The following is a 24,213-nucleotide window of genomic DNA, read 5'->3' as shown; positions in this document are numbered from 1 at the left end:
GAAGGTTTTCACTGCACAAGTGAATTTTATGAAAACCTAATGATCAGATGTTAATTATGAACTAGTTAATTGCTTTTCTTGATTTAAAAAGGCGAGAGCATGAGAATAATACACTTGGCATGTTTTAGCAGTGGAGATGGTAGATTGGCACTTAGTTTTCAGATAACAGGAAGACTAAGAATTAGGAAATAGTGCAATTGAAATATCTTCATGCATTCTCATTGTCTTTAAGGTGAAGGTGGGTAAAGATGTAGGAAATTGATACTAAAATGTTCATCCTTTCTAATACACTTGAGATGGAGATTCTTCAGTGGAGTATTAAAAGATGTATTTATACAATTTAAAGTGAGTTATCAGTCTTTTTCCTGATTATAAGCCATTGCTTATTATGTGCTACAGATCACGACTAATTTTAATGTGTAATTTGGATGATTTAAATTTGAAACTAGAAGCCTAAAGTGAATAATGGAGCAGATTTAAGAAAATTATCATGGCGTATCTTAGAGCCATTTCTTTAATTTTTGTAGATACAAACTTAATTCTTCTGTTGCCAAAGTGTCATGGGAAAATAACAAAGTCAATAGAATTCAAAATGCAAAACTTCTTTAAAAATGGTATTTTGCTCATATGGGCATACTCTTTTATGCTCTTTTGTAAAATACTTTGGCATAAAAAATTAAAGCCTTCAGTAAAGGACAACTATGTGACTTTTCAATAAAATAGTTATTATGAAATTTTGAGAGCACTCAGGGGCATTTTGTAATTCGTTCTCATTTTTGAAGAGGAAAAGCTTCCTTTACTGCTGGAAAGAATATTACAAGTGATTGCTTTCTTCCCTTTTTTTAAAATGGAAATTTCTCACATAACCTAAGTAGAAACTTTTGTAGAAAATTGGATTTGTAGTTGGCATTTGCTCTGGCCTATATTTTAGATCATAACTACTTTGGACAATTTCAAAATAAAAAGATGGAATTTTAGGTAACTTGTAATTTAAGTTCAGCCAGGTTTGAAATATCTGCAGTGATTTATAGAGACAAGCTTTGACCTGGGTAATTAACAAAAGCGCATACTGGGACCAATCTTACAAATGCTTGGACAGTAAAATTAGCTCTGTTTTAAAAGGTTTAAATGTTCTCTTAAATTCTTTAGGAAACTTTGCCACAGCATTACATACCATCACTGGATAAGTGATTTCTTTTTTTGCTTGTACTTAAGGTGTGATTTGTTTTTTCTGAGTTACTAGTTCCCTTGTATTACATCCAGGTCTTCTTTGGGTATAAACTCAGTCAAAAAAAAAAAACTCATTAGTCTCTTATTAAGTGATCTTTTCCTAAAATCTGAGTGTTACTTCCTAGCAGATATTTAGGAGTCACTAGGTTTCCTTTTGTGGCATATTATATCATGACTAGAGCCCAATTTAGTTTTCAGACCATAAAGGACTTATATTTCTATATTTCAGTAATACATCAATATTGATTTTAACATCTTATAAAATTAATACCTTCTCTATCTTTCCTGGGATTTTTGAAAGATGTAACTAATAATACAAGTTTACTTAATAATAATGTTGCAGCACTAGTCTTTAGTAATTGTCACCAAAAATATTTGGGGAATTTTAACCCAAAGTTCAGTAGTTCTGATTAATATAGAGCTAGTAGCAGAGGAAAGATCACAAATTCTATTTTCATAGCATAGATGCCCAGATACCAACCGCATATGAGGCTTCTGTTCCAATTGTCCTGCTTTCAGAAAATTCAGGAAAGTGTTTTCAGACTAATGAAAAGTTATCAGCCTGCTGCCTAGAATACTGAATTGTTTTCTTCCTTTGTGGTGATAGTTTGTGATTTGAAATAAACCATTTATGCCAAAAAGAAAGTTATATCAACTTCTTCTTTGTGGCAATTCGCTATTTACCGAGCAGGACTGGAATGTTTGCATACATCATGCCACCCAAATTTAATCATTCAGAGGAAGTGACTCAGAACTTTAAGATGCAAATTAATTGAAAGTAACTTTAGTAGGATATTCCACTTTGCCATGACTATATTATCCATCTGAGATCATAGGCTTAAGAATTGTTACTTACATACAGCTACTATGAATTGTTATAGAGCAATTCTTGTTAGTTATTTATATATTCTAAAGAGTCCTGACAGTGGACACTGGTATATTTAAAAGACGAAACAAATGAACAAGCATGCTTGTGAATCCAGCGTTACAGATCTCTGCAGCCCCTTGATGGTATTTAGAACTGGTGATTTTTTTTTTTAAGCAGTAGTCCTTCACATACATATTTTTTTTCTTCCTGCCAATGCATGTTTTAACTGTACTCTCTAGGCTTATTGTGGAAGGAATTGGTTTAGGCACATTGTCTGTGGTGTGTTAATATGAATGATAATAAATGCATATACTGGTATCTGTTTAGTTGCCAGTCTCCTTTAGCTCAGGATGCTAACCCATACATGTTTTAGAGTGGGAAATTGTCTGATTGGTACTGTAGTAGAAAACAATCTAGATTTTATTGTTAAAGCAAGAGCATTCCTGGTTTTTACCAGAATATTCACTGAGTTCTGTTTGAAATCATAATCCTTCTGTAACTGATACATATTTAGAGGAATTCAAGCCAGTTTGGTATCATACATCTGTCCTCATATCGTAGTTGCTTCTCTGATAGGAAGGAAAGGTAATCTTTATTGAGTGCCTTCCTTGTACGGAATGCTTGGTACACGTATAATCCTTACATGATAGTGACATTGTCTGACCTTGACTAGAAGACTGAGAAACTAAGTGTTTCAGTTGACTGGGGAAAAAAAAAATCCCTGTAGAGAAATAGGATCCAACAGATAAAAAGTAGAAAGACTTTTTTTTTTTAAAGAAGAAAAAATGATAATCCAAATATCAGCTTTTAATTAAGCTGACTTTTGACCATAGAGCTCTTTCAAAAACTTTTAAAAAAATTTCTTTTTAGACTTTAGCTGAGAGAAACAGCTAACATGACTGGCTTTTTAACTTCTTTAAACTGAAGGTACCGTCCAAGTGACTGAAGACCAAAAACAATAAGCCTTTTATGACTTAACCAAGGAAGTGCAAATTATCTCCAAAGAGGCGGAAAGCAGGCCTCACAAGATCCAGGACCACCCCCAAAGACAGTTCAAAGAAAGCAAAGTTTCACTAGCTGCAAGCAGGGGACAGCCCATGTTTCTGCTTGGCAGTATTCTCCAGGGTCTCAGCTTCCCAGCTGACTGTCTACACACAAAGGCCTGACAACTGTGTGCCCCATGGATGGAGGATTAAAGGAGACAGTTAGTGAGATAGGAAATCAAAAGCTGTCCACGGAAGGGAAAAGGATCAGTAACAAATGGGTACCCAAAAAGTTGAGTCACACAAATATCAAACCCATTTTAAAAATAAATGTTTATTTTTTCTTTCCCCTTTTGTGTTAAAGGATTTACATCTCCAAGGGGCTGGTTCCTTGGCAGGCAATCAGACTTCTAGGCTGCCAAGGGGAGAGTGTGGAATTCTAACTACTAGACTACAAGGTGGAGGGGCCTTCTTTGCAAATCCCACAGGGGACCCGAGGCAGGCAGTTTGAACGTACAAAGGATTTTAACTTTGTTTTAAATCTGATTTCTGCTTTTTTTTTAAGAGACAATCTAAGGCTAACCATGACACTAATATATGTCTTTCAGTTTTATCCTCCCATAAATACAAATAAGGCAACTGCTTAGAATTTGAGTTATCCGAAGTCTTTTTCAAATACAGAAGTCTTTCTAATTCAAAGGAACCATCTTCTAGCCACTGACAATTAGGATTTCCGATGGTGTATTATTCTAGTATCAACTCAATCCAATAAGCGTCTTCATGGAAAGCCTACGAAGTAATTTTCTAGGTTTAGAATAAAATTTTACCATATAAGCAAAAACTGTTCCTAGAGAGGGTGTAGAAGAGATAGTTCCCATGATCCTTAAAAAAGTTCACTCCCCGAAATAGGTTAAGAAAGAAAAAAACTCTTGTTGCCACAGAAGTCAAGGATGGCATTTGTACATAGAATGCCTCCAGTATCCCACAAATTTGTGAGGGGCTGCCCATCACAGACCCATTAATCCATGACACTGGGTAGGCCCTCCTGGGATTGGACTTTCCCAGGACTAACCAGACATCAAGAATCAAGATGACAAAAGGCCACTATGGATGGGACTTAAGACAAACTCCCCTGAGATCTTGGCACATTCAGAACAAAGACTAGGCTGCTTAATATGTTACATGTCTCAGGGTTCCCAGTCTTTTCAGGCTGGCCACCAGACATGACCCAAAAATCATGTCCCCTAGATGGTGGAAACCAGGAGCAGGTATTCCTGTTTGGTCCCAAAGCAAGCTCTCAAGGATGTAAAATAAGATGAGAGGGACCCTTTATAACAAATGACACAGAAAGACAAAGGCAGCAGAACAAAGGCAATTTCTGGGAGGAAAAGGATCAGACAATATGAATATTCATATTGAAAATACACCATAATTTCTACACCTAAGTCAAATCATACCAATAATTTTCCCCCATTAATCAAAATTTTGCAGAGGGGGGGAAAAAAAAAGACAAGTGAGATTTTTCCCATCCACTCAACCAGATTCCATATACAGAGACTGGGAGCCTAACTGGTAAGGAATACTTAACACTCTTGCTAGCTTGTCAGGCTCTAGGTTCCCCTGAATGTGGCTTCCAGAAGAGCAGAGGGGCTTTGATATCCTGCTCACGGTGCCAAAAGCATAGGGGCAAATAGAGAACTTCCCCTTTGCCTTCTGAAGGTTTGCTGAAAGTCAGCTGACAAAAGGCAGATTACTAGAAGAAACGGCATGCCAGTTTATTAATGTACACACATTTACATGGGAGTCATTCAAAATATGAACTGTGTGTATTAATCTCTTCAAGCCACCAGAAATCCTAGTATTTTCAAATGCGCATTGAACACAAGAAAGTTCAGAATTTCAACTGCAACTTCCTGTCTCTGGGTATCTCTCAATCTCTATTTTATTCTTTCTCACTTTTCAACTGCCTCTAGTTTCTCATCATACAAATGCACTGGTCTGTGTCAATCCCTTTTCTCTGCAGTAGTTCTGGAACTATCTTTATTGGGTTTTTCTTTTTTCTTACCTCCTTGCACCCCGTGTTAAGTTATAAATTATTTTGACTTTTCCAAGTGGTATTTCTTAACATTATAATCTTGGGATGAAATTTATGATGCCTGAAGATTTTAAAACCAATTACAGAGATCTCAGGAGTGTGTTGAATATGCTGGTTCCCATACTTTTGTATTTCAAAATAAACAGAAAAAGAGAGAGATATGTGGTGTTGCCACCTGTTTATATTTTCACATTAGGAACACTTAAAAGCATGCACAGCTACCATTTTTTTTTTTTTTTTAAAGAAAACAAAATAGAAAAAGACAATAGAATACAAGGAAGTCCTTTCCTATGATGTTGGTACCTTTGTATCAACATAAAGACATGCACAACAATGTTAGAATTATGTTGTCATCCTAAACTTGCCCTTTACCTGGTGATATAGTTTGAATGTCTGTCCCCACCACATCTCATATTGAATTGTAATCCCCAATGTTGGAGGTGGGGGCTGGTGGGAGGTGTTTGGGTTGCAGAGGCAGATCCCTCATGGCTTGGTGCTGTCCTCGCAATAGTGAGTGAGTTCTCATGGTACGTGGCTGTTTAAAAATGTGTGGTACCATGACAGGCGCTGTGACTCATGCCTGTAATCCCAGCACTTTGGGAGGCTGAGGTGGGTGGATCACCTGAGGTCAGGAGTTTGAGACGTGAAACTCTTGAGATGGTGAAACCTCATCTCTACTAAATACAAAAAATTAGCTGGGTGTGATGACACATGCTTGTAATCCCAGTTGCTTGGGAGGCTGAGACAAGAGAATCGCTTGAACCCCGGAGGCAGAGGTTGCAGTCAGCTGAAGTTGTGGCACTGCTCTCCAGCCTGCACAGCAAGAGCGAAACTCCATCTCAAAAAAACAAGTTTGGTACTTCCCTCCTCCCCTCGCTCCTGTTCTTATCATGTGAGATACTGGCTGTCCCTTTACCTTCCACTGAGATTATAAGCTTCCTGAGGCCTCACCAGAAGCTGAGTAGATACCAGTGCGATGCTTCCTATATAGCCTGCAGAACTGTGAGCCAATTAAACCTATTTTCTGATAAATTACCCAGTCTCAGGTATTTCTTTATAGCAGTACAATAATGGCCTAACACACCTAGCTAAAATAATGACTCCCTACTACAGATATTTTGACTACTAAGAAATCCAAAGATACGTCAGCTCAGAATTCTATGTCCAGTCCACCTTTCTAGAATACTTAAAGTCCTCTGCTTTCCTTCTGCTAACACAAACAATGGCTACTGCTGTCACTGATTGAGTGCCTGCATTAGCCAAGCTTAGTATAAGACACTTTATATTTATTTTCTCATTAGGCTTTAGAGTCATTAGTTAGTTATTAATACCATTTTATTCCAAATAATGAATCTCTGGTACAGTAAGGTTGATTTACTTAAAGTTGCACAACCGGAGTGGTAGACCCAAGATTTAGCAGAAGTAACTATCTCTGCCCTGTATGTTCTTCCCATACATGCCCAGGTTTGCCCCATATGGTCATCAGGTTAGCAGTGGAATTATACCTTGTTGAGAGAGTCTGTGGGGGTTGAAATCCTGCTTCCCAAGTTGTGTACTCTGGCAAGGGACTGTCTCTGCTCGAAAGGAGGAGGACTTGGTACCTCTACTAATTGTTTCTAGTATCTACCTTGTATGTGTCTACACAGTTCGTGTCCTGTGTCTTTGTTTATACTGTACCATCACCTAAATGCCCTCCTCATCACCTCTACATGTTCCCTTCCTCGTTTATCCTGAGCATAACTGAAATGGCATCTCCTTCATGAAGTCTTCCTTAATATCTGCCACCACCACCACCTTGTCCGAGTGCCAGATCTAGCCTTCTGTTGGCCTAGCCTTACTAGCACTGTAATTATGTAGTTTCTCCTGTAATAAGTGTATCACTCCCTCCCTCATTTTAGAATAATATATGCCCCTGTGTTATTGACTGTGTTTGTCTGGAAGCACTTTCAGAGCATGGAACAGATCTGGTTTTTCTTTGTATTCCCCAAAGTCCCTTACCATGTGTACATCATGCATAGTAAGCACTCACTAAATATTTGTTGCATGAATTTAATGCACAAGCTAATCGTAGTCCTAGATTTCTGAACCAAGTGAGACAATAAGCACATTGTTCTTTCTGAGTTAAAATTTATGTTAAAAGATATTTACATGATTTAAACTTCAGCTTCCATATGTGTAGCTAACTTTTCATTATAGAATTTATTACCAGGACTAAAACTGTAAGCAGTATATATGAGCCTACATATGTCTTCTGAGACGTTCTACCCTGCATCCTAGAGTACAGAATTTTTAGTTTTGTGAACATTCTGGGGTTATGTTGGAATGTGCCTACAAATAAAGACTTCAGAAAACATCCCTTTGCTCCAAATAAACTGCAAGCTCATAAACATGCTGTAGCCTTAAATATTTTACTTGCTAATAAGCAGCTTGTCTATAAGAAATTTTTCCTCCGTGGCTCTTATCAGAATTATAAACAAGAGGAAAGATAGGCCAGCCAGCACAAATATCTGAAAGGCACAAATATTTCATTAGGAATAACCAAAATGTTTTACCACCTATCTTATCTACAGGGATTTTGATATCTAGGGTATTAAAAAAGTCATTATGGAAATGTATTAAATGTCTTAAAATATACTAGGTAATGTTGGATTCTGAAAGAACTAGAGCAAAACTGTCTGTGGGCATTTATGAAATAATAATCTTAAACAGCCAGTAGAACTTGTGGATAACTTCATTAATATTTGACAGAATAATGAAAGGACTGTATTGTTCTTTGTGTAGAAAGATGCTACTCAGACGTAACATCAGATTTTCTTAGTGTCAGATTTCTTAGTGTGTCCTAATTCTTCTCTTAAGCTCTGTTCCTTACATGACCAGTTTTCATGAGACCACCGGCGTCAGGAATAGTCTCTAACAAAGAATTTACTGGAGGTTGATTGGCACACAGGGCTCTAACTCATGAAATATTTCTTTTGAGGCTACAGAATTTATCTAAACAGCAACATAAATCAGGAGTTCAAGGTGTGCAGTAATGCTTGTGGCGAGAGGCTTAGGGCACAAAACTTCATGCCTACAAGCTATGTTCGAGCCATAACAATAACTGGACCCACAATCCTGGGCTAACATATCTTTGGATTTCTCAAGAGTGAAGTTGGTTCTTCATGACCTAATGAGAAGAGGGTGGACTTTGGAGTCAAACGTACTGGAATTTCTTTCCCACTCTATAATCTAAACTATGTCATTGAGAAAGTTATTTGGCCCCTTTAAATCTCAGTTTTCAGATCTGAATTTCTGTAATGGGAATATTAACACTTTCTATGGTTGTGGCCTTTACCCTGTTTTAAGCTAAAAAGTTAAGGATTTTTTTTTTCTCTCATTGAATATTCACTTTTTGAACTCTAAGTGAGTATAATCTGTTTAAACCTCTCTGGCAATGATGGGATTTGAAATCAGGAAGTGTTTCGGAATGTATTGAGTCTGCTGGAGTTTTTTAGCTGACGTTAAGATGCTATCTCTTCGTCTTCCTTTCCTTTCTAATTTTACTCTAATTGAATAACTGGATTGACCATTTTAGAGAAATTAAAGGGAATTTTTACATTATTAAATAATCATTTCTATTTGTTAAGTAGAATGTAAAAAAGTTTTGCACCTTTACATTGAAAATCAAAATAACCTTTAATTTTTTTTATTTTTAAAATAGTGATAATTTATGTACTATAAAATTAAAGATTGCTTTGGAAAACAGGCAGTCTTCAAAAAGTTAGTCGTAGTTACCATACAACCCAGCAACTACAATCCCAGCTGTATACCAAGAGAATTGAATACATGTCCACAGGAAAACTTGGCCCTGCAGACCCTTTTGAAGAAATACAGTACTGTGGCTTTTAATATTCGTAATGTTGTGCAACCACCAGCACCACTATCTAATTTCAGACATTTTGACACCCCCAAAAGGAACCTAGTACCCTTTAGCTCCATTTCATTCCCTTTTCCCCCATCCTTGGCAACTACTAAACTACCTTCTGTCTCCATGATCTGTCTATTCTGGACATTCCATATAAGTGGATTAATGCAATATGTCGTCCTTTGCGATGGGCTTCTTTCACCTATCATAATGATTTCAAGGTTCAACTATGTTGTAGCATATACCAGGACTTCCTTTCTTTCATTGACAATACAATTGGCTTTCCATATCTGTGAGTCCCTCATCCATGGATTCAAACAAACATGAATGAAAAATAGTTGAAAAAACATTGCATCTGTACTGAACATGCACAGACTTTTTCTTGTCATTATTTCCTAAACAATATGGAAGAACATACCATGCTCATGGATAGGAAGAATCAATATCGTGAAAATGGCCATACTGCCCAAAGTTATTTATAGATTCAATGCCATCCCCATCAAGCTACCAATGAGTTTCTTCACAGAATTGGAAAAAACTGCTTTAAAGTTCATATGGAACCAAAAAAGAACCCACATCTCCAAGACAATCCTAAGTCAAAAGAACAAAGCTGGAGGCATCACGCTACCTGACTTCAAACTATACTACAAGGCCACAGTAACCAAAACAGCATGGTACTGGTACCAAAACAGAGATATAGACCAATGGAACAGAACAGAGTCCTCAGAAATAATACCACACATCTACAGCCATCTGATCTTTGACAAACCTGAGAGAAACAAGAAATGGGGAAAGGATTCCCTATTTAATAAATGGTGCTGGGAAAATTGGCTAGCCATAAGTAGAAAGCTGAAACTGGATCCTTTCCTTACTCCTTATACGAAAATTAATTCAAGATGGATTAGAGACTTAAATGTTAGACCTAATACCATAAAAATCCTAGAGGAAAACCTAGGTAGTACCATTCAGGACATAGGCATGGGCAAAGACTTCATGTCTAAAACACCAAAAGCAACGGCAGCAAAAGCCAAAATTGACAAATGGGATCTCATTAAACTAAAAAGCTTCTGCACAGCAAAAGAAACTACCATCAGAGTGAACAGGCAACCTAAAAAATGGGAGAAAATTTTTGCAATCTACTCATCTGACAAAGGGCTAATATCCAGAACCTACAAAGAACTCAAACAAATTTACAAGAAAAAAACAAACAACCCCATCAAAAAGTGGGCAAAGGATATGAACAGACATTTCTCAAAAGAAGACATTCATACAGCCAACAGACATATGAAAAAATGCTCATCATCACTGGCCATCAGAGAAATGCAAATCAAAACCACAATGAGATACCATCTCACACCAGTTAGAATGGCGATCATTAAAAAGTCAGGAAACAACAGGTGCTGGAGAGGATGTGGAGAAATAGGAACACTTTTACACTGTTGGTGGGATTGTAAACTAGTTCAACCATTATGGAAAACAGTATGGCGATTCCTCAAGGATCTAGAACTAGATGTACCATATGACCCAGCCATCCCATTACTAGGTATATACCCAAATGATTATAAATCATGCTGCTATAAAGACACATGCACACGTATGTTTATTGCGGCACTATTCACAATAGCAAAGACTTGGAATCAACCCAAATGTCCATCAGTGACAGACTGGATTAAGAAAATGTGGCACATATACACCATGGAATACTATGCAGCCATAAAAAAGGATGAGTTTGTGTCCTTTGTAGGGACATGGATGCAGCTGGAAACCATCATTCTTAGCAAACTATCACAAGAACAGAAAACCAAACACCACATGTTCTCACTCATAGGTGGGAACTGAACAATGAGATCACTTGGACTCGGGAAGGGGGACATCACACACCGGGGCCTATCATGGGGAGGGGGGAGGGGGGAGGGGGGAGGGATTGCATTGGGAGTTATACCTGATGTAAATGACGAGTTGATGGGTGCTGACGAGTTGATGGGTGCTGACGAGTTGATGGGTGCAGCACAGCAACATGGCACAAGTATACATATGTAACAAACCTGCATATTATGCACATGTACCCTAGAACTTAAGGTATAATTTAAAAAAAATAAATTAAAAAACAAATTCAATAGGCCAAAAAAAAAAAAAAGAGTCTGTGAAGTGATTGATATGTTAATTAGCTTGATTTAATCATTTCATAGTGTATGCATATATCAAAATGTCACATTGTACCTTATAAATACTCATAATTGTCAATTAAAAATAATTTAAATTTTTTGAAATGTAAAAAAAAAAACTGTTTACATAGCACTTATAGTACATTATATTAGGTATTAGTAATCTAGAGATGATTTAAAGTGTATGGGAGGATATGCATAGGTTATATGCAAATACGATACCATTTCATATCAGGGACTTCAGCACCCATGGATTTTGTTTGATTCTAACCAACCATGGATACTGAGGAATGACTATAAAGGGTCCTGGAACCAATCCCCCACAGATACCAAGAGACAATTTTATTCCATCATATGGGTAGTCCACATTTCATTTATCCAGTTACCATTTATAAGATATTTATATTGTTTCCACTTTCTGACTGTTATAAATGTTGTTGCTATGAACATTTATGTGCAAGTTTTTCTGTGGATATGTATTAAGTTCTCTTGGGTATATACCTAGGATTGTAGTTGCTGTGTTGTATGATAACTTTATGATTAACTTTTTGAAGATTTCCTGTTTTCCAAAGCAAAGTACTCTTTAATTAAGTTCCTTGTTTGATTTCACTTTCCTTGAGTCATTGGTGTTATAATATTGGAAATTGGGAGAGAAAAAAATATTTTTTCTCTGATTTTTCTTTTTATAAATGGACATTTTATTTAAAACCAATGATTTGGAAATGACCCTACTCTATTAGAGCAGGGTGTCAGAGCAGGGTGGTTTCAGCAGAAGTGACTGAGGCCTCTTTATAAAATGCTAAAGGAAAACAATGGTTTTTGGCTGGAAATGTTCATTCCATGACATTTCATTCAGTGGTATCAAGGGGACACTTTTTTGGCAAGATGGTGTGTCATAGTTGGTAATTTTTAAATTTGTAGAAATGTTTTCCCCACTATTTAGTGTTTCTGCCTTTTTGAATGCGCATGGTTAATGGATTTTCACATTCTGCTGGATTCATTCATATGCATTTGTCAAAACCTGAATTCATTCAATTCATTTCTGATTTCAAATTGCTATTTGTTTTTCACCAAATATGAGTCAGTTTTAGTACCTGCAAAGAGTAGTTTTTCAGTAGCTCACTGAGAGAAATGGACCAGGTTCCGACTTGGAGAAGTGATGATAAATTGATGGAACAACCAATGAAGAATGTAGTAAACCAAACATGCACTTGACTGAAAATCCATCTCCTCTGTTTTTTTATCTGAAAATAGATCTCAACTAGCTCCGTCAGGATTTTTCTTTTCCCCTGAGATACAACAGTTTTGGCCAAAGATTGAAAATGTAGCCATGTGCCAGAGAGATACACGAGCCCACTGACTCCATGGCTATTTTCTGAATTATTGAAATGTTATTAACTCTTGCCTTTAAAAAATGTAGCATTTATGCTTTTGTTCTGTTTTTCTGCTTCTGAGCAGCCTAAGATTGGCATGTGTCACCAGGCAGCTGAAACCTAAAACATGTTCAAGGCTTTCAGTGATGAATGACCTTTAAAGTTCAGGATAGTCTAATTTGAGACCTCTGTTGTTATTATCAGTTCAGCCCCGGGCAGTAGTAACTGCGAGTTGCGGGCTGCCCATGAACTCTGAAAGTTATGGCTCTACTCTCCCCACAAAATGTGTTATGTATATTTACTATATATTTTTCATATTGTTTCAGTGGTTTTGTGGCTTCCAGGAACCCCAGGTGAAGAACTCCTAATCTAAAGCTCTCCTGAACCTGTTACAATATATTCTATACCAAGATCTTTTAGAGTTTTAAAACAATTTCATCTCTTTAATTTCAAAAATGTTATTTATTGTAAGGTACTATTAGATTGTTTAAAAGGAGGCGGGGGGAAATCCTGTGACCCAGTCCCACCACCTGAAGTTTCCTCTATATATGTTTTTTATAGTACATTCTTTGTATTCTAACCCACTGTGAACACTTAAATGTCATTAAAATATTATTCTGTGGGGGAGTCCTTTTTTTTTTTAAATTTCCATTCCATTACATTTACTGTGGGTTACTTTCTTTTTTTTTGTTTTTTTTGTTTTGTTTTGAGACGGAGTCTCGCTCTGTCGCCCAGGCTGGAGTGCAGTGGCCAGATCTCAGCTCACTACAAGCTCCGCCTCCTGGGTTTACGCCATTCTCCTGCCTCAGCCTCCCGAGTAGCTGGGACTACAGGCGCCCGCCACCTCGCCCGGCTGGTTTTTTGTACTTTTTAGTAGAGACGGAGTTTCACCGGGTTAGCCAGGATGGTCTCGATCTCCTGACCTCGTGATCCGCCCGTCTCGGCCTCCCAAAGTGCTGGGATTACAGGCTTGAGCCACCGCGCCCGGCCGTACTGTGGTTCACTTCTATGGGTTTTGACAAATGCATAGTGATGTATCCATCATAATCAAAGATGCGACGTAGTTTCATCACCTCAAGAATGCCCTCTTGCTGCCTCCTACTGATCTGTTTTCTGTACCAATAAGTGTGCCTTTTCTGGAATTTCTTATCAATTGAGTCATCTAATATGTAGCCTTTGGGGTCTGGCTTTTTTGGGTTTAGCAAGGTGCATTTGAGATTCATCCACTATATTAGGCTGTTCTTGCATTACTATAAAGAATTACCTGAGACTGGGTAATTGTCCCATGGTTCTGCAGGCTATACAGGAAGCATAGAGGCATCTGCTTCTGGGGAGGTCTCAAGAAGCTTCCACTCATGGCAGAAGGCATGGAGCAGAAGTAAGAGAAGGGGGGTGGAGTGACACATAACTTCTAAACCACGAGATACTGCAAAGACAGAACCAAGGGGATGGTACTAAACCATTCATGAGAAATCTACCCTGTGATATCCAATTACCTCCCACAGGCTCCACCTCCAGCATCAGGGATTACAATTCAACATGAGATTTGAGTGGGGACACAGATCCAAATCATATCATCCATGGTTTTGTATATATTCCTTTTTTTAAATTGAGTAATATTTTAGTCATCAAACTATTTACTATTAATACCTGGTTTAGCATGTATTACTTTTATTTATCTTCCTCAAGAACTGTAGTTCATTCTGGGCCGGACGCAGTGGCTCATGCCTGTAATCCCAGCACTTTGGGAGGCTGAGGCGGGCGGATCACGAGGTCAGGAGATCGAGACCATCCTGGCTAACACAGTGAAACCCCGTCTCTACCAAAAATACAAAAAAAAAAAAAATTAGCCCAGCATCATGGCAGGTGCCTGTAGTCCCAGCTACTCAGGAGGCTGATGCAGGAGAATGGTGTGAACCCAGGAGGCGGAGCTTGCAGTGAGCCGAAATCTTGCCACTGCACTCCAGCCTGGGCAACAGAATGAGACTAGACTCCATCTCAAAACAACAACAACAACAACAACAAAACTGTAGTTCATTCTAACATTGATACTCCTTTGAGCCTTAATCATTTATTTAGTTTCAATTATATTCTTTTGTATATAGTATTGTATGTTTTTCTAGTATGATACACTGCTTCCTTAGATGATGTAAATATTTCACATTTCTGCTTATGTTTAGAATTTAGAGAAAGCAGGAGAGTCCTTAAGGATATGACTGCCAAACTGCTGGAAAGTCTTTTCCCAGTGTGCACACGTGGGTTGATGGTAAATGTTAGTATAGGCATCATCACATGCATTTCTCTTCCAGTGCTCTTAACAACCGTGAATGGTAGATGTCAGTGTTCAGATTAAACTGATGAGGAAGCAGAAGCTTCCTGAGTTAATGGCCTAAGGACACACAACTAGCCATTAGTGGAGCCGAAGTCAAATTAGTGTCTTGTGACTCATCTCCTATTATAGTGTTTATTATTGTAAGAAAAATAGTGAACTGGACTTGCAATTTTTCTTTTACTTAATATCTTATTTAGTGTAACATTTCTCAGAAAAGACAAGAAATAAAGATGATCAATAAGATGCACCATTATTTAATAGGGCATTATGAAATTGTAGCATCATCAGTATCCTGTTGGGCTCAGTAGAATATTCGTATATTAAGAAAGCAAGTGAGTAAGCAATTTAGGAAGAAGAATGAATTTTGTGCAAAGCAGCCTTAGAAAAAAATCTCATTTTGCTAAAAGTCTTAAGGTTAAAATGCTGAATCAGAGTCCTTTACTGGCGTGCTGTGTCTCAGATTACATTCTTCTTTTATACCAATGCTCAGCACCCAGGAAGTGTGCAGTAAACAGTTGTTAAATGAATATTCCAAGTTCCGAAGAACCGTCCAATTTTGGAATATGCTCTTTAGGGCTTTGCATATTCATGTGCCAGCCCTTTGCCTGCCATTCTTAACTTTATTCACTGCATGCATTATTTATATCACTTCCTCATAGTCCTTCAGTCAGATATTCCCATTGTTTTAGAATGATGAGAAAAAAAATAAAAGTATTGAGAGGAAATTGTGTAAGTGCTACTTTATTGAAGGGACCAATTCTGTACTGAGGTGGCATTTATCTGAATTTACCTGCTTGTTCCTCAATATGGCTTTTATCATTCCCCAGCATCCTCCATTGCCTCTTTTTTTTTTTTTTTTTTTTTTTCCTGTTTTTCCTTTTTTGAGACGATGTCTCGCTCTGTCCTCCAGGTTGGAGTACAGTGGCACGATCTCAGCTCACTGCAACCTCCACCTCTCAGGATCAAGTGATTCTCCTGCCTCAGTCTCCCGAATAGGTGGGATTACAGGTGTCCACTACCATGCCTGGCTAATTTTTATATTTTTAGTAGAGACAGGGTTTCACCATGTTGGCCAGGCTGGTCTCGAATTCCCATTGCCTCTCATCCCCTCAGATTTCTATATGGTTAGGCGGCCAGATCTGAAATGTGTTGTCTTCCTCTCATTTGCTGTGTCAATTGTATACATTAATGCTGGCTGTTAGGAAGGGCAGAGATGTTTCTGAGCAAGATCCCCATAATTGTAGGGGATCAAGGTTGGGGTTTTAAAGTACAATTAAGCCAGTATATATTAGAGGTGCACCCAATACATACACATTTGGTCATATACCAAAGATGAAGTATGTAAATCAGTATTATGCTGTAACCCAAATCACCATTGTAGAGTAAATTTCTAGGAGGCAGATAAACTGAAATTATTGTGAAATATTTTTGTTAGTGTTACAACATTATTATTAAAAGGTAATGGGGCCAGGGTGTTAAAATTTAACATTATGGTGTGGGAACCATAATTTCTCAGCACTGTCAGTTGCTCTTATGTTTCCTATTCTGCACATCTGCCTTAGTAAATACATACTCACTTTCAATGATGCATTTAATAACATCACTAACCTTTTTGTGTTCATAATTCAGAAAAATTTTTAATTTCTTCTGTAAATAATTTAGTGCCTAGGATTTATAGCTTGGGGAAGTCTCAAAATCAGTCTCTCTTTAACTACTGAGGATGGTCATTTATCCCTAGCAATCATTTTTTATCTTAAATTTAAAAACTGTGAAGAGTTAATGCATTCTTAGAAAGTTGTTTTGAAGTTTTTTTAGTGGAACAAAGTGTGTTTTGATTGCCTCACTTTTCTCTAAAATTTTCTTTTTAATCTTTACATTCCTCGTTGGAATAAAAAATAGTTTATAATAAATTTTGGAATTTTTCCTCTTTGTGAAATTTCAAAGTTGACATTTTGCTTTTAATTCATACAATATGGGAAGACTTTAAGTCCTAGATGGAATTAAATAACTAAAATTTAAATTCATTTCTTAAAGGTTATTTTGTTTTTATAAATGCTGTATGGCATGTAGGAATGTAATAAAGATAATTCTCTGTATTTAGGCTTTTAATACATTTTCTCACTGATAATCACTGACAGCCTAGCATGACTAGGGCAACAGATTAATCAGGAAATTTGTTTAAAAAATCAGGCAGTGGGTCTCTAATACATTAAATATGTTTTTACTCCTATGTCCCATTTATATTTGGCGTCAGACGACAGATATTACTACGTACTTTGCTGAGTTCTGGGGGAATGGAAATGAAAAGTGTGTTATTATGTAGCATATTTTAGGGTCTTACTGTGTGCCAGGTACTCTTAAGTGCTTTACCTATGTTGTTTCATTTCACCTGCACAGTTGTCCTATGAAACAGATGCTTTTTACAAGTTTTACTGAAGAAGCGATGCTTAGAAGTACTTGATGACTTATGTTATCAGGTATAGTATAAAGAAGCATGTTTGGTCTTTGTCCCTGGTTCCTGGCATAGAACACCCTTAAGCCCCTGGGATTTCCTGAGTGACAGGAGTGTCTCTGGTTATTCTTAAGAAGTCCTTTCAGCACTTGGCGTTTATACTAATGAGGTGGCTTAGGGTGGTGTCTCTAGATAGCTTCAGGGTACAGGCTGGTTACCAGAGAGACCAAACAGTTGATTAGAGGTTGGGGCTTTTAGCCCTATTCCCCCATCCTCCCCGGAAGGGAAGGGTGGCTGGAGATTGAATTATAAAAGCCCTTGAACAGTGAGTTCAGAGAGCTTCTGCATGGGCAGACACATTCATGTGCTGGGACTGTGGCCCACCCAGGAAGGGCATGGAAGTTCTGTGTCTCACTCCCACCCCTTCCCTTGTCCTGTGCCTCACTCCCACCCCTTCCCTTGTCCTGTGCCTCATTCTTACCCCTTCCCTTGTCCTGTGCCTCTTCCTCTGGCTGTTTCTGAGTTTAGGCCTTCATAATAAATGAGCAATCATTAAGTAAAACACTTTCCTGAGTTCTGTGAAAAGTTGTAGAGAATTGTGGAACCTGAGATGGGCCTGTAGGAACCCCTGAATTTGTAGTCTACTGGCCACTGTTGTCTAAAGTGTGGACAGTCTTGTGTGACTGAACCCTTGACCTGTGGGATCTGTGTTAAGACACTGCATGGTTACTGACAGAATTGCATTGTATTTTTGGGCACCTGTTGGTACCTGTTGGATTGGTGTGAAGAGGCACCATGCATTTGATGTTAGAAGGCACCACAACAGGCAAGAAGCAGCAGAGGGTGTTCCAGGAGAGAAGTAGCATGCACGAAGACTGGAGGTGGAAAGAGGCTTGACTAGTGCCAGGACCTGAAAGTACATGTGTTGTAAACCAGTGTCTTATATTATCACATGTCAGATTTGAAATCTATTTCAAAATTCTAATTACAACACAGAATTGGAGTGATCAGAATTGGGGAAAGAATACTTGCAGGAAGACCCATTAGGCAGCTGGTGCAATATTCTAGGAAAACAAAAACCAAAAGGAGGCTTGGGAGCCGAGGATAAGGAAAGTGGAGATGACCACATGTAAGGTGTCATAGGAAGCACCTGCATGTTTTTTGTTTTTTGTTTTTTGTTTTTTTTTTTGAGACGGAGTCTCGCTCTGTCACCCAGGCTGGAGTACAGTGGCCGGATCTCAGCTCACTGCAAGCTCTGTCTCCCAGGTTTATGCCATTCTCCTGCCTCAGCCTCCCAAGTAGCTGGGACTACAGGCGCCCGCCACCTCGCCCGGCTAGTTTTTTTGTATTTTTAGTAGAGACGGGGTTTCACCGTGTTAGCCAGGATGGTCTCGATCTCCTGACCTCGTGATCCGCCCGTCTCGGCCTCCCAAAGTGCTGGGATTACAGGCTTGAGCCACCGCGCCTGGCCGCACCTGCATGTTTTACAAAGCTTATAAAATACGCTTGATACTGAAAAAAACACTGTGCAAGCACATCCAAAGCTTTAATGATGAGAATTGAGATTCAGGGTGATGTAGGAGAAAACTCCTTGTGTATGTCCAGGTTTGTGTGACCTCAGTAAGTAATTTAGTCATCTGAAGCACAGTTTTGTAATTTCAAAAATGGGAACAATAAATCTTTTTGACCTACTTCATAGGCTTTGAAGATCAAGTAAGATAATCTATGTTAAAGCACTTTGTACGTTTGTTGTAGGAGACTGCCACATCTTGTTTGTGTTTCTTGCCATTATCAGAACCAAAACCAAAATAACCAGTCAGGTAACATTTCTGTTTTGGGACGTTTTCACCTGCCCTACTTGTAAATGAGTTTTCCAACTAACTGTTTTAAGAAAAGTCATTCCTATTTTAGGTGAAATAATTTCCTCAGGGGTTCTTAAACTGTGTTTCGGAAACTGCCAGTTATAGAGGTGACACTGATCTCTTCATGTGGGTGAAATGCTCCCCCTCTCTCTGCCCAGGGCTTTGAGGAGTGTGTGTGTGTCTGTGTCTGAGGATGATAGGGGGTTCTTGTTTTGAGCAGGCTGGAAGGGTGGAGAAAGATGGGAGAACTAGTCGGTGAGGGGGTAGTGGTGGCAACTTTCAACCTGGAAATATGAAGAAAAAGAAGCGTGTTGACAGCCAGAATGCATAATCAGTCAGCCACATGTTAGGGGATCCATAAGGTGAAAACTGCTTTCTGTCTGTATCAAATGTTAGACATTTAGCAGGGCTTGTGGAGTTGATTCACTCTTGATTGACTGCTCCCCAGAAATAGTAGAACCTGGCTTTCATTTTCATACTTATGTGGGTAACTGTTCGAGAACAGCTCATTTTGTTATCAGGTCAGGGACATTATTTTCTTCACTGCAGCATCTCCAGAACCTAAAAGTGTGTCTGCTATAGGTAACAGGTGCTTAATAAAGATTTGTTGAATGAAGACATCTCCCTCTTAATCCGTTTGTGCAGTTATAACAAAATACCTTAGATTGGGGGTAATTTATAAACAACAGAAATTAGCTGCTCACAGTTCTAGAAGGTGGGAAGTCAAAGATCAAGGTGCCAACAGATTCAGGGTCTGGTAAGGGCTTGTTCTCTGCTTCATAGCGGGACTGAGCAAGGTTCCTCAGACCTCTTCTAAGGCCACTAATCCCATTCAGATAGGCTCTACTGTTAGGACCTAAGCTCCCCCGCCCTCCAACTTTTTTTTTTTTTTTTTCCTCCTGAGACAGGACTAGCTAGCTCTGTCATCCTATCACCCACTGGAGTGCAGTGGCGTTATCTTGGCTCACTGCAGCCTTTGCCTCTTGGGCTCAAGCTGTTCTCCCATCTCAGCCTCCCAAGTAGCAGGTAACTATAGGAGCGTGCCACCATGCCTGGCTAATTTTTTTGTAGAGATGGGGTTTCACCATGTTGTCCAGGCTGGTCTAGAACTTCTGAGCTCAAGCAATCCACCTGTCCCGGCCTCCCAAAAAGCTTTGCCTGTTAATACTATTGCCTTGGGGGTTAGGTTTCAACACATGAATTTTTGCGGGGGCCACAAACTTCAGACCATAGCATGTTTTGTAAGGTATCCTCTCAGTGTTTATTAAACTGCTGTCTTCTTTGTTTCTGTATTTAACAGAGGTCTGATGTATACGACTATGCTTCTGTATATACTAATTCTCTTAAATATATTATGTACCTGTCTCAGTCACTTTGGACTGCTGTAGCAAATTCCATAGACTAGTAATTTAAGCAACACACATTGCTCAGAGTTCTAGAGGCTGGAAAGTTCAGTATCAAGGTGCCAGTAGATTTAGTATCTCATGAGGGCCTGTTTACTGATTTGTAGATGGCTTCTCACTGTGTCCTCACATGGGTGGAAGGGGAGTTAGCTAGCACTCTAGTTCCTTCTTTTGAGGGTGCTAATTCCATGCATGAGGGCTGCACCCTCATGACCATCGCATTGGGATTAGGGTATGGACATATGAATGAAGAGAGGTGCAAACATTGTCCATTGTAATACCCCTGTAATCCACAGAGTCTAGTTGATTCTCCTTCATTAATATCTCTCATACCGATCCTCCACCTTCATCTCCACTGCTACTTCCTTCGTTAATTATTACAGTTTTAAAACTTATATCCTTCCTTCAAATGTTATACCTTCCAACCACCCTTTCTATTGCTGCATTTCTAAGGTACTAATTTAGTTTCCTGCTAAAATACTTAAATGGTTTTCCCTTACTTACAGCAGTGAGTTTCCAGCCATGGTGTCCTAACACACTGACATGACTGGGAACTGTGTCAGGCAAACTTGTCTTCTCTTTGATTCCTATATTAGATAGCTACAAAGTTAAAAAAGCTACATACCCTCCTCACAATTTGCCCACAGGATATTCCTGTGGACAAAGGACAGACAGAACTCAGAGTCATCCCTCTGCTCATGTGAGACAAATGCTTCTCTGAGTGTTTCCTCTGCCCTGTTGTTTCACTGAGCCAGACTAAGGCACAAGCGACTTTTCCTCTACTTCCACCTCACATGTAAATTGTGTATTTAGTAAAAGGCTAATCAGAGACTCAAAAGAATGCAATCGTTTGTCTCTTATCTACCTATGACCTGAAACCCCCCTCCCTGCTTCGAGTTGTCCCACTCTTTTGGACAGTTGTGAGGTAATAGATATGTCAGAGAATATTTGTCTGACTCATGAAAATAAGTCAAAAGGAGGTAAAAACGAGGATGGTTCTGTCAGTCCAAAATATCTGAGACAAATCTTAACCAATTTAGAAAGTTTATTTTGCCAAGATTAAAGGACACACCCATGACACAGCCTCAGGAGGTCCTGAGGACATGCGGCCAAGGTGGTAGAGGCACAGCTTGTACATTTTAGGGAGACGTGAGACATCAGTTAGTATCTGTAAGATGTACGTCGGTTCAGTCCAGAAAAGCAGGGAAGGAACTTCCAGGTCATAGGTAGCTAAGAGATAAACAGTTGCATTCTTTTGAGTCTCTGGTTAGCCTCTTACTAAATACACAAATCACATGTGAGGCGGAGCTATAGAGGAATCATTCACGCCTTAGTCTGGCTCAGTGAAACAATAGGGCAGAGGAAGCAATCAGAGAAGCATTTGTCTCACATGAGCAGAGGGATGACTTTGAGTTCTGTCTGTCCTTTGTTCACAAGGAATATCCTTGTGGGCAAATGGCAAGGGAGGTATGTAGCTTTTGTAGCTATCTTATTTAGGAATAAAATGGGAGACAGGTTTGCCTGACACAGTCCCTAGCTTGACTTCCCTCTTGCTTAGTGACTTTGCCGTCCCTGTTTCCCTTTCACAATCCCATTTTTGTAAATTATCTCTTAAATGATTCATGAAATCAAAGAGACAGAGCAGCTAAGAATGTCCATTTACTTACCGTATATGGCTAGAAAGTACATACTTTTAGGCTTTGCTAAAAAGACATTGTACTTCAGAATGTTTTCATTATGGTGATATTTTTAACTTAGTGACTTGTGTTGTAAATGATAGTGGTTTTGTTTGTTAATAAATTAAAGGTATTAGTCACATCATGCTTTCCATAATATAGGTATTATACATTTTATTGGTCATTGTCATGAATTGACTGTAATGCAGCGCAGACAATACGGTATAGCATCAACATTGCAATCATTTTGTAGGTCAGGAAATAGCAAGGCCTAGATGTTGTCAATTACAAGAGACACATTAAACAAAATCCAAAATAGCATTGTGTCCATTTGAAAGTAAATTTTTATTACTTTGAATTAGTATTATTATGCTATTCTGAATTGTTATTCAATTTCTGGGAACGAGCATTAATCATTGGAAATCAAAGGAATCAAAGAATCATTGAAGTTTGTATCATTTGGTATGAAGAAGTATTGTAAAGATGGTAACTGAAAGAAACCCTGAAATTTTTTTAGTCCTACTTAAAATTTTCTGTTAAATGCATGTGCCACTGCTAGTTTTGGTTTATCTAGTAGTTGACAAAACCAGTCTACCAGAAATAAATTTGTTATGTGATGTTCATAACATAAATGTATAATACATTTAATTTTGCATTATTTTGTTTTTTGACAAAAATAACCACCAAAAATTAAAAACAAAAAAAGCCCCCTTACCTACCTGCTTGCATGAAACTGAAAAGATCTCAACTTCCATACATTCCCTCCCATGCACTATTGCTTTTCCCATTTCTTGGTGTTCCTCCCCTTTTCCCATTGTTCTTAGTGACTTTGCACTTGCATTTGAATTTAGAAGACCCATCACTATAAATACACTTGTACACATCTGATGATTGTTGTTGTTTTGTTTTTAAGAGATGAGATCTCGCTCATCACCCAAGCTGGCGTGCGGTGGTGCAATCATGGCTCACTCTAGCCTCAGCCATCTGGCACACGAGATCTTCCCGCCTCAGCCCCTGGAGTAGCTAGGACTACAGACACATGCTACCCTGCCCAGTTAATAGATCTGATAGTTTTTTAAGACTTATACTTTTGTGGTCGTAAAATCAGACAAATGTTACTGTACTCTTGCTTCTGGTCTTTTATATTTTCACCTAATATTTTTGGTAGTTTTGAAACTTAGATGTGTGGACAGGAGCACTAAAACAACTTTATATGCTGTTTCTTTATGTTTATTTTTATTTTATTTTAGAGATGTTGTCCAGGCTTGTGTGCAGTGACTATTCACAGGCGTGATCATTGTGTACTGCCGCCTCAAACTCCTGGGCTCAAGCAAGCCCCTTGCCTCATCCTCCTGAGTAGCTGGGATGACAGGAGCACGCCACAGCACTTGGCTTTTATTTCTTTGATAATTGAGTTGAATTACATGGAAATAATAAAATAGACAATTTTCTCCTGTATTGTATTTTAAAGAACTGAGTAGTGATTTGCTTTCTGAATCTTATTTTATTTTATTTTTGAAATGATAAGGATTTTCATTCTCTTTGCAAATGGTTGTGGTTCTGAAAGTCACTTGCCTTCACCAGAATAGAAAACTTCTAATCTGAGGATGTCAATTAGAGGGGTATCCATTTGGGTCTGGAAATAAAACCTGATTATTTATCAACTGACTTCTTCAACTACAATTTCCGTTGTTATTATTTTTTAGGCCAAAGATGAAGAGGAAGCCTTTCTGGATTGGAGTGATGATGATGATGATGATGGATTTGATCCAAGCACGCTCCCAGATCCAGATAAGTACAGAAGCTCTGAAGATTCAGATAGTGAAGATATGGAAAATAAAATTAGGTATGTTTTTACCTTTGGTATGAA

At 38.5% G+C, this 24,213-nt stretch overlaps 1 protein-coding gene across 2 annotated transcripts in view; it reads left to right on the top strand.

Annotated features, from left to right (window-relative positions):
* Positions 1-24,213, top strand: part of DDX10 (DEAD-box helicase 10) — a 292,818-nt gene that overhangs the window by 227,937 nt on the left and 40,668 nt on the right. For both annotated transcript variants that reach the window (XM_021926516.2, XM_009187219.4), the window contains exon 17: positions 24,050-24,189. In XM_021926516.2, the coding sequence (XP_021782208.2) occupies positions 24,050-24,189 (140 nt within the window). The remainder of the gene's footprint in view (positions 1-24,049; positions 24,190-24,213) is intronic.

Source organism: Papio anubis, chromosome 12 (genome assembly GCF_008728515.1).
Source record: "Papio anubis isolate 15944 chromosome 12, Panubis1.0, whole genome shotgun sequence".
Lineage (NCBI taxonomy): Eukaryota > Metazoa > Chordata > Mammalia > Primates > Cercopithecidae > Papio > Papio anubis.
The sequence above is the reverse complement of the archived record's forward strand: the minus strand, read 5'-3'. Positions and strand labels throughout refer to the sequence as shown.